The sequence below is a fragment of the Prunus persica genome, chromosome G1, assembly GCF_000346465.2.
Source record: "Prunus persica cultivar Lovell chromosome G1, Prunus_persica_NCBIv2, whole genome shotgun sequence".
Lineage (NCBI taxonomy): Eukaryota > Viridiplantae > Streptophyta > Magnoliopsida > Rosales > Rosaceae > Prunus > Prunus persica.
In genome coordinates, this window is record NC_034009.1 from 40,234,158 (window position 1) to 40,245,623 (window position 11,466).

General features: G+C 34.0%; 1 protein-coding gene across 3 annotated transcripts; it reads left to right on the top strand.

The window, feature by feature from the left end:
- LOC18791647 (adenine phosphoribosyltransferase 5) lies at positions 7,239-11,387 on the top strand. Of its 3 annotated transcripts, none has more exons than XM_007223455.2 (7): positions 7,239-7,656; positions 7,788-7,898; positions 9,222-9,314; positions 9,988-10,137; positions 10,275-10,333; positions 10,781-10,853; positions 11,098-11,387. In XM_007223455.2, exons 1-6 carry the CDS (start codon positions 7,566-7,568, stop codon positions 10,850-10,852), a joined length of 576 nt encoding a protein of 191 aa, XP_007223517.1. In that variant the 5' UTR covers positions 7,239-7,565; the 3' UTR covers position 10,853; positions 11,098-11,387. The 3 variants fall into 3 exon arrangements, 2 of the variants coding, with proteins under 2 accessions (XP_007223517.1, XP_020422501.1); XM_020566912.1 differs by having other exon boundaries at positions 7,279-7,656; positions 10,739-10,853; XR_002272256.1 differs by lacking the exon at positions 10,275-10,333 and having other exon boundaries at positions 7,279-7,656.

The following is an 11,466-nucleotide window of genomic DNA, read 5'->3' on the forward strand; positions in this document are numbered from 1 at the left end:
AAATGACATATTGGATAAAAAGAAATCCTACGTGTCAGCCGACGTAACATGTGAGGACAAATTGGTGTGGAAGCGCCTTGGCCTGACACGTGTGATAACTGGAACCATGAATGTGCCCGGGAATTAATTACGTACACAACAACTTGTGCGTCAAAAGGGTTCTATTTCAAATCTTTTGATTTTATAGTTATGAACACAAGAAGGCGTAAGTCAAAAGAGTTTTGAGATGCCAAACTTAATTATTTGAAAGATTATATGGTAGAAAATGCGATGATTTTGACTCAACCGTGATAAGTAGGACATGGTTTGATAAAGACAAATAACATAAATCAAATTTAAATATAAAATTTTAAGAAAACTTGATAATTTATATAAATAGGTTTTTATCAATAAACTCATTTTAGCATGACATAATATACAAAAATCTTTATAGAGTCTATTTGGAGTGACAAACTCAAAACTAGCTGCTTGTTATTTTCTAATTGCTTCTTATAAAATTTTAACACACTAAGAACTAATTAAAAAAATGACAACTGGCTAATTTTGAGTTTTTCTCTCCAATAGGCCTCAAAGTCATGACATTTGCTAATGGAACTGAGAATTAGAGAATTTGGTTACCTCGGATGTAGACATGTACAGCGTAGTTCCCTTCCATGTGAGGAAAGTTCTGGGCTAAGCGCTTGGTGAGAAGTCCAGAAATCCGTCACAATCAAAACATCAAACACTTAGCCGACAACATGATCGAAAATTCACAACTATACCCAAAAAAAAAAAAGCAAAAAGAGAGAAAATTTATTGCAATTAGTAGTTACCAAAGGAATTGGGGCTGTTGAGTAGTGACGAAGGAGGTGGGGGTAGAGGAGAGCTCGATTCTTCAGAGGTGGTGGTGGAAATATATGGAGGGCAATATATTTATAAAGTATAGCCGCGCTAATTTTTAAATATATTTGAATATTTAAAGAGTATAGGTGCGCGGCTATATATTTTAAATACTATTTAAATAAATTTTTTTTTCATTTAAGGCGTATATATGCGTAGCTATACTATTTATATATATTTTTTTATTTAAATAGTATGGACGCACGGCTATACTATTTAAATTTTTTTTATTTCACTAGTATAGCCGCGCGGCCATACTATTTAGATATATTTTTTATTCATAGCGTACACCCGGCCGGTTACACTACTTAAATTTATTAAGGAGTATAGCCGCGAGGCTATACTATTTAAATATATTTTTTATTGAAAGGGCATAGCCGCACAGCTATACTATTTAAATATATTTTTTATTGAAAGGGCATAGCTGCACAACTATACTATTTAAATATATTGTTTTATTTAAGTATAGCCACCCGGCTCTACTATTTAACTATTTTTTTTAAATTTAAAGAGTATAACCGTGAGGCGCTACTATTTAAATATTTTTTTTATTAGAGGAGTATAGCCGTGCAACTATGCTATTTAAATAAATAAAAAAATTAGACTTTTTAGGAGTTATGGTCTCTAAACTTATACCCGAATGACATTTTAGTCCCTCAATTGCAAAAATAGTTGTAGTGTCCCTCAACTCTACTTTCATTAGCATTTTTTGTCTTGGTGTTACTTTTGTCAGCTTTTTCCGTCATTTTAAGCACCTGATGTACTGTAGAGGGTCAAAAATGACTTTTTGCAATTTATTTGTCATCACAAGAAACTTCACTTTAAAAGTCTTCTAATTGTAATCGGGTAATTTGCATAAGCCCACGTAGACCCAAACCCAATCAAGTGAGAGCGTCTTATAAGCCCAATTGTAAGGAACCAAACCCAATTAAATGAGCCCAAGACACCGTTGCAATAGCACACGATCGAGATTTGTAATAGTCACACAACAAAATTTATGCAATACATAAACAAATTGGATTATTTGAAACTAATGAAGAGCTTCAATTGGGGATCTTTAAAATAAATTTATTTGAGAAACACTTTTGTGAAGCTCGTTATATATTGTATTGTATTTTACTAATTTATATTGTTTATTTTTTAGATATTTACTCAAAGATCATTTATGCAAAAAAAAATTCAAATCTGAAACCATTTATGCTTGAATCTTATATGAAATTTTATGGGTATGTATGTATGTACAGACCCGTGAAACATCATTCTCTTGTTGACTTTAAAGTATATATTCTGACAAAACTTAACATTATCAATCGTTCTTATTGTCTAACAACATTAATATCCACATAGATTAGCAAAAAAAAGGTTTCCGTACATACATACGTACCACACAATTTCATATAAGATCCAAGCACAACGAATCTAGTGCAAAACACTCAACATCCATTTAAATTGATTGTCTAAGTTTATGTCCCCAACTTTTCCTAAAAACAACCACTTTCTTTAATCTCAATGTCATTATCAATATGGCCATAATTTAGTGCCCAAGTAGGAGCTCCGGGAAAACATGATTGGTGAAAGGTGAGACCACATGTATCCATAGCCCTAGCCCACAAATCTTCCACTTCGTGCTTCTAGTTATTGAGATCAAGAAAATAATAAAATTAAATACAACTATTCACGATAACTGATGAAAATCACATTAATAAATCCACAACCTAAATCTCCATGATAATCCTTTTTGTCTCAATCACCAATCACCAATAATGAAGTTTTTTTTTAGGACCTTTCTTATTGAGAGTGGCGATATAATATACTAAACTCACACACACTACACGAATGCTATGACTCAAACCAAAAATCTTGCTTGAGGGAGTAAATACTCTAACCCACTACACTAGTGGGTCATTTGTGCCAATAATGAAGCTTAAAGCATAAGAAAATGAACATTTTTAACCCTAAAAATTTCGTTGTCTCGTAAAAAAAAAAAAAAAAAAAGAGCTAAATTAACAACCGGAATGAGATTGTCTTTTGATATGATATCTAAACAAGAGGCATAGGTGGACCCAAAATGAGCACTTTTTTTGTAGCTAGGAGTGTGACTTACTCAGATAAGGTATTATAAATTTACAACATGGTCGCTAATAAACCAAAACATGTCATTATTTAAGTGAAAGAAACAGCTAAAATACACTATCGCCTAGTTGATTATCTTATTATTATAAGGTTGAAGATTTGGTTAAGGTTAGGTATTAAGGGAGATGTGACGCCATAAAGGATAAGCCTCATCATAACCTCATGGTACGAGGTCCATGACTAATTAATTAATCATAAACAAGATCATGCGCTAATATTAGTAGGTCCCAATCCCAAAAGGATTTGATTTCATATCAACCACAAAATTGTAAAGAAGGGGTAGGATTAAGAAATAGAGGGAGGAGGAGAATTTACTCATTGATACCAAATGAAAGAGTATTCAACTTTATGCTTTGCATGCTCCTAATGGCATTTTTTTTCTTCTCTTTTTTTGTCTTTTTTCTCGTGAATGAAAGAATAAATAACGAAGTTGGCTTACGAAGAAGAATACAAATAATTCTCATGTCGCATGATGATAGAGATAAACATATATATAGTTGTATGCCGTCAGCAATAAGGACGGAAAATTCAAAGAATAGGGTTGAAGAAGTAGAGGGGAGTGTGCGGACCTTTTTCTCTTTTACACTTTATCCTTTGCCATTTGACTTTGCGTGTAAAATAGAAAAAGGCAAAGATCTTGGATGATATAGTAGGCGATATTGATTTAGACGGCCATGATGGAATCCTAGAGTACGTTAGTGGATCTCCACCATCCAAAAGCAGCCACCGTACAAGAAGACCTCACTCATAAAGATGGAAGGAAGTGATGAGATTGTAATCTAATAAAGAGATTTTGCTTGTGAGGTTTGAGTTTTTGAGATTTTGGGAGAGAGAGAGAGAGAGAGAGAGAGAGAGAGAGAGAGAGAGTAGAGAGTAGAGAGTAGAGTGGTCCTCCGTGCGTATCCAAGGAGAACTTAATGATAATGTTATCATGTTTTTTGATGGTACACTCGCGTGCATATGAACAGCGATCCTGTACGCTGATCTTAATTCGTAGGGCCCACCCAGTGCTCCCACTTGCTTTTCTACTGCATTTATCTCACTTGCTAATTTAGTTAAATTTGCTAAACACAATTGCTAATGCATGTTTAGGCGAAATCTAATCATTGATGCACTATGCATAAATATTTAAAAATCATCTTATTGAGCTTCAGAGCCTTAATGTTATAGCAAAGCAATAATGTCGCTCTTAGTGGTTCGAACTCAATTGGATTTTTTTAATTAATCTGGACAATGTTCTGGTCACTATTTGATGAACTTATAAGTACTGAAATTAGACTTATTAAATTGAATAACAGTTCAATATGTTGTGTTTTACAAATTTCAAACTTTTAAGAACTAATCTGACTTCAATTTAATTCAATTCAAATGAGTCACCAACGAACGAGAGTCTTGAAAAAAAAAATATATAAATATCGTTTCGCACGCGCCAGGTTGAAAACGAGACATGGTTTCCACTAGCTGGGAACAATGGCGTCACTCGTATCTACAGCTGGGGCCCGCAACAATAAAGTAACAATGGTCAATAGATAAAAGAGACAAAGTAATGGGTCACTGATCTCCAAACGTGGCACGCTCGCAGAGCTAGTTAGTGCCATAACTCCTTCATCATGCCACGTGTAGGGTGCACAGGAGTTCAATTAGATTTGCTAGAGCCACACAAGCACGTAGTAAAAAGGGTGGGGGAGGACCACCTTGGGACCACCTCCAAAATCTGTAAAATCTCCTGCGGCTGGATTCTTTGCCAATACTTCGCCGTCAATTTGTGTGGAATGACGATAATGCTCCTTTACCTCGTTATTCACAAAAGTGCACGCCGGGCAATTGGGCGAAGTTACAGTGGAATTGGGCGCTGGTATTATTTTACAGCGGCACCCAGCACTGATTTTCACAAGAGGAATCCTATAACTTTTTTTCTAACTCTCTTCTTTGGATTTTTTCTGTTTTTTTGCTTACCATGTGTTATTCTCTTTCCACTTACAATAATATCATTAATATATTATACAAGTCAACTTTTACTTTCCAAGTTTACCCTTATTAAATGTATTCAATTTATCCAAAAAAAATTCACAACTTTCTTACCATCTTATTAAAAAAAATTTAAATGCCAATTATTTTTTTTAAAAAAATGCTTTTTAAAAAAAAGAGGAAATGTCCATTTTTTTAAAACACAAAGGACTTTTTTTTCCCCCTATCTAAACCCTTTGTGTTTTTTTTTTTATTTTTAAAAAAGGACATTTCCTCTTAAAAGTATATATTTTCTTTAAAAAAAATAATTGACGTTAGAGGAAAATTAATAAGATGGTAAGAAAGTTGTGAAATTTTTTTTCGATAAATTGAATACATTTAATAAAGGTAAACTTGGAAAGCAAAAGTTAGCTTGTATAATATATTAATGGCATTGTTTTAAGTGTAAAGAGAATAACACATGTCAAGCAAAAAATAGAGAATGTTCAAAGGAGAAGGTTAGAAAGAAAGTTTCTAGCAATACTCTTTTCGGAAATAAGTCTATTGTAGCATCACAATTTATAAACAAATCATTCAAGTTCAATTCTTCAGAAAAAATTCATGTTATACTTTCAAGTGTAAAAGTTATAACACACTAAGATTATCTTCATAAGAGTCTCTAAATTTTAGCTGAAATAGCTAGAAAGTCAAATAACCAAATAGCAAGTTTGATGGAGCTGCGTTTTCTCCTCATTTTAGCCAAAATGGCTAAGGATCATAATATAGCAACTCTACTGGAGATGCTCTAAGAATCAGAGTATAGCAACTATGCTGGATATTTTCTAAGAATCAATTAAAAAATAACAAATGATTAGTTATAGAGTTTTTTTTTCTTCTCCAAATAGACTTTCTAATGATTTTTGTATAAAATGTCATATTCAAATGAGTCTATTTATAAAAAGCACTTTAATTTACCAATCTTTCTAACAAATTTTGATTTGTCAACACAATCTATTACCAAATAATAAAATTAAGAGTTTAAAATAAAAATAAGTATTTATTTAACTTTTTGTGTGTGGTTGTTTTAAATGAGTTTTAAGCATTTGTGTGACGTATTTCAAGCTCAATACATAAACAATTTAATGGTGTGACGTGGAACACGCGTGAATGTTGAGATTCAATAATAGGCAAACATACAAGTTTAGATTTCAAACTCAATATTAATTGGTAATGAAAAAGCCAACTAACTCATTAGTCCCTATAAAATTTCTTAATTGTTGAACGGGATAGATCGTGGGCGTTGGATTATGGGTTGCAATAGTAAATGGAAGATCGGGGGCATAAAAACTTTCGTTTCTCGGATTTGGAAAACGTAGGTGAAGTAGCTAGATACACTCAACAGTGAAAAACATCCACAAGTGAGACCTCTCTCTCTCTCTCTCTCTCTCTCTCTCTCTCTCTCTCTCTCCCTTTTTCCTACTTCAAATTATGGCGCGTGATACCTTTTATTTATTTATTTTTGCTACCACCCCCTCATGAATTAATAATTGATAAGTTTATATATGTACACTACACATCATCAACTAATAGAATAGGTGATAAACAAGTTTTATCTACAATAGATATACATTTTGAAGAATCAGTACATAATAATATAATTTTCAATATGGAAATAGTTTGTTGTTTACTAAAGTTTGTATTTTTCTATAAATAACTTAAGAAGCAGTACAAAGGAAAAATTTATTTAACTTGAAATAGAAATTGAAACAGGAAACATATACATGACATATTCAATAATAATCTCTACAGCAAGGGGACTTCAATAAATTTAAAACAGCAATTAGTGAAGCGTTACTCATGCTTTTCACTTAATTTATTCCACTTGTGTACGTTGAAACAGAAACTACGGAAGCGTCATTCAAACTTTTCACTTGATTTTTTTTACTTTTGTAAATGAGTATAAATAACACTCGTTTTAATAATGTGATTAAAAAAAGTTGAAATTTTGCGAAGAACTCAAATAGTGCTACTCTCTTCATTCATTTGTGGCAAAATATATAAATGCAAACATGACATTTGACTATAACTTGTTTGTTTCCTTGTTCAAGCATGTGGTAAAACTTGTTAAGACCTCTTGAATTTCAATCAAGAATTTGAAAAGAAGAATCATCATCAACTTTGATATGAATCATGGGAAAAAGCATCGTGCAGTACACGTGCATTAAAACCGCGTCACCATCAGCTTCACCTACGTATCTTCCAAAGTGCTGTGGTTTGGCCAACATAATAAATGAAGAAACAAAAAACCACTAGCAGGCAATTACTCTCTCTCTCTCTCTCTCTCTCTCTCTCTCTCACATACAGAACCCAACACAACACACAGAAAGATTTGAGCTTTCAGGTCAGTTTTAGGAGGGAAAATTCCAAATTCCAAAACCCAAAACCCAAAACCCCATTTGATTAGAGCAAACAAAGAGAGAGAAGGGCCAAGGCAACAAAAGCCTAAAGATTTATAAAGCCATTGAAGTGTTTGAAGTTTGAAGAGAATTTCGACCCCAAAAAAAAAAGAAGTCTGAAGAGAGCGAGAGAGAAAACCAGAGAAAAAAATGTTTGCAGCAGAAAATGGACTCAAAGGAGACCCAAGGCTCCAAGCCATATCTGAAGCCATCAGGGTTGTGCCTCACTTTCCAAAACCAGGTTCCTTGCTTTTTCTCTTCTTCTTTTTGTTGGGTAATATTTTTATTATTATTATATTTATTTTTCAGCTGTCACTGTTTGTTTGTTTAGTTTGATCAAGCAAGGCTGTTGTTTGTTTACTATGTTGGCAGGAATAATGTTTCAAGACATAACAACATTGTTGCTTGATCACAAGGCCTTCAAGCATACTGTCGACATTTTTGTTGATCGCTACAGAGACATGGACATCTCTGTTGTTGCTGGTACATTTTTCAAGTTTTTTTTTTAAAGGTTTATTAATGTTTTGAATATTGAAATGTGGGCTTAATTAGTTTATTTATGGGTTTCTTGCACAGAGGATGGTACTTTATCTTTGCCTCTTTCGTTTGGCTTTTGCTGCTACTTTGATTGTTTGGAGATATGTTTTGGTCTTTGAAGCTGCAATCCTTGTTGATTTCATGGATGATTTTTAAGGGCTCGATATGGGAATGAGATTTTTTTAAAATCTTTTTATGGGTATCACAGTATCACCCATCTTAGTTTAATATGACAACTTTTATTGATTTGAAAATATTTTCTCCAATTTACCCCCCTCAAGAATTATATCCGTGGAGGAAATACACTACTCTAGTTTCACAACAGAGCAGATTAGTTCCTTTTCCTTGGGATTTTTTTTGGAGCTATGACAGATTATTTTAGCTCAGTGCTATCAATTTGTTGTTGTTGTTGATACAAGCGATATTCTACTTTAATCTAATCTAAACTATGGGGGAGGGGATTCAAACTCGGGTGCATAGTGGGGAGCACATCTGCTCTAGGCAACTTGGCTAAGCCTATTTCTGCAGTTCTATCAATTTTTAGCCATACGGTTAAAGAAGGTTTTGATGAAATTCAATTTTTTTTCTTGGTACTTCATTTAATAATAAGCTATTTGCATTTTCTCCTGCATTGCTGCAGTTTTGGTTGCTCGGAACGCTGTTTCTGATTTTTGAGGGTATTTTAGCCATTTGAAGAAAAAAAAGAAAAAAAAATCCTTAATTTTTTTTTTTTCAATCAATAAACTGTTGACCTCAAACTTATCCTATCAACAATATTGTGTGACTAGCACGGTTACTATTACTCTGTGTATGTTTGTGTCTGGTTTTTTCTAAACCTGTCATTTGCTGTACCACATTGTCATAGTTAATTTCCTGAGCTGAAGGGTAAGGACCAAATGTCCGCATAGATCAATCTTTGTGCTCCTTGAAAACTTACGTTCTTGTCGGTACTTTAAGTGAGTGAAGAAAGCTAGCTATTGATGTTGATGGTTAACTCCAAGTGGAGTTCTTCATTTTTTGCTGTCTTCATGACAGATGAACAGGCACATGAGTGTCATTGTTAAAAAAAAAGGTTGTTTGAAATGAGTCTATGTCGTTAGACTATCTCAATTATTGGTCTTAATCATTCACTATTTTCTCAAGTTGGTTGTATAGTTTACCCAATAGTAGTAGCATGATGGTGACCTTGATTAGAAAATCTAATTAAACATAATTGTCTTTTTTTTGGTGGTCTGCTTTGCATACTTCTCATCTAGTGATTAAATGCAGGAGTGGAAGCCAGAGGGTTCATGTTTGGTCCTTCGATTGCCTTAGCTATTGGCGCCAAGTTTGTCCCTTTACGTAAACCTAGAAAGTTGCCGGGTATGCTACTTTAGCTCTGCTAATTTTTTGAAAGTCAAGGGGTTAATTACTCTTTAATTGGTGCACTCAGTCCACCTTAATCAAATTTTGAAGTAGATAATTAAAGTGAGTGTCCTTTGAGCCTTTGAAAGGCTGATTTAGGCTACTAAAAATTCAACCAACAGTTGAAGTAAACAGTGGGCTAATTTAATATGCTTGGCCATACTTTTAATGTCTGGTAATGTCGCTTTATCAATTGCTTACTTTCATTTAGGTCTTCACGAGGGTCATAATGAGCAGCAAGCTAATTTCTTGAAAGATCAGTAAAAGACATCTTTAATATGTAAACAAAAGCTATTCCTCCATTTCGATTAAAATTCAAGAGTGATTCAATTAATTATAGTCTTGAGCACTTGCCAAGGTCTCAAAATACTTTATTCATTTCTTATTTGGTGGACAAATGAAACTTTTCTTAGCACCTTGATCTAATGAACCTTAGCCAGATCTAGCTGTTTCTTTAAGAAAAGAATAAACCCTTTGAATTCGTTTTAAACCACCAGGGCGTCCACATCGGGAATTCTTCTTCCCTACGACTAGCTATATACAACCATGGGTCTATCTCTCGGTGTTTTTTTGTACTTGCATTTTCACATTCAATGTACTTTAGTCTTCACTTCAGATGCTGCTTATGCAGGAGAAGTAATTTCAGAAGCATATGAGCTTGAGTATGGGACTGATTGCCTGGAGATGCATGTTGGTGCTGTTCAGCCTGGTGAACGTGCATTGATAATTGATGATTTAATAGCTACAGGTGGGACCTTGTCAGCAGCAATAACACTTTTGGGTGAGTGGTTGCTATTAGGCCTGTGATATTTCTTCTTCATTTTCTTTCTTCTACTGCTTCTTTACCCAACTGGAAACTCACATCATCCCCAAAAAAAAAAAAAAAAAAAAAAAAAAAAAAAAAATCTGTTTTTCTAGAACGTGTAGGGGCTGAAGTGGTCGAATGTGGATGCGTTATTGGTTTGCCTGAGGTTAAGGTAAAGTTTGAGCCTTTATCAACTTAAAAATGGGGTTAAGTTATGATTTTGCTCCTTATAGTTTGGCCGAAGATCCGCTTTTTGCGATTTTAGGCATGTAGTTTAGTAGTTGTTGCAATTTTAGGACAATTACTTGATTTCACCAATATTTTTCGATGAATTACAACGTGATTGGCTAATGTGAGGGTAGGTTGCCCTCAAATTACGAAATCACGAAAATTGAAACTACATGTACCAAAATAGAACTTCGGACAAACTGTAAGGACCAAATCATAATTTGTCCCAAAAAATGGAGGTATTCTTTAATGTGGAGGAGCATTTTGTTATTCATTTTCAAATTTGAAAGCATTGTGTATTGAGTGCATAGCCACTCATGCTCTCTCATACTCCTTTTCTTATCTCAAGTGCTATGCAGTTGAGCTGCTCTTGATGATTGTGACCTTTCAGGGACAGTGCAGGCTTAATGGAAAGCCACTTTATATCCTTGTGGAGCCACGCGAGATAGATAACTGTTGTTGAGGTACTGCACCATTGTCCTTAGTTGGCAATTCAAAATTGTATGTAGAGTTTTAAAAAAGAAAAAAAGAAAGATATCTTTTCATTATTTAGGGAAGAAAAAAAAAAAAGGTTCAGTCAGTTGGGATACTCTGACAGCCGTGTTTTGCCTTCAACGGTCAGAAATCGTGCAGACTACTGACCATAGTAAAATCCGTGGCATGCTTACAAGTTCTCCAAGTTAATTCTTTACTTTTTCATTCATGCAGATCTGGTTTAGTTCTGCTTGGGCTGACTGCAGAAACAATGATGCTTGACTTTGAGCAAAAGAGGCCATGAATGTCTTGGGTGACTGAGTTCTGCTGCACAAAGCTCATTGCGTCGCCTGCATCTCTTGTAGATTGCTGTGTAACATTAGCCATTTCGAACAAAATTCATGAACAAATGTTGTTTTGAGAGATTGATTTATTCTTATTCAAATGGGAAACCTTTGTTGCTGCATTATGCAATTTTTTTTTTTCCTTTTTAATGAAAAATTATACGTCTGCTATTTTGTTTTGCTGAAGAGGGTAAAGCCAACCACGAGTATCAACCAAGCTGCTCCAAAGGGACATTGAAAGAATCTAAACATGCACCTC

Excerpts from the sequence above, each read along its gene's own strand:
- LOC18791647 (XM_020566912.1), top strand. The coding sequence starts at position 7,566 with ATGTTTGCAGCAGAAAATGGACTCAAAGGAGACCCAAGGCTCCAAGCC. Across the intron at positions 7,899-9,221 it reads GGACATCTCTGTTGTTGCTG|GAGTGGAAGCCAGAGGGTTC; the intron begins GTACATTTTTCA and ends GATTAAATGCAG. Across the intron at positions 10,334-10,738 it reads TTGGTTTGCCTGAGGTTAAG|TGCTATGCAGTTGAGCTGCT; the intron begins GTAAAGTTTGAG and ends TCTTATCTCAAG.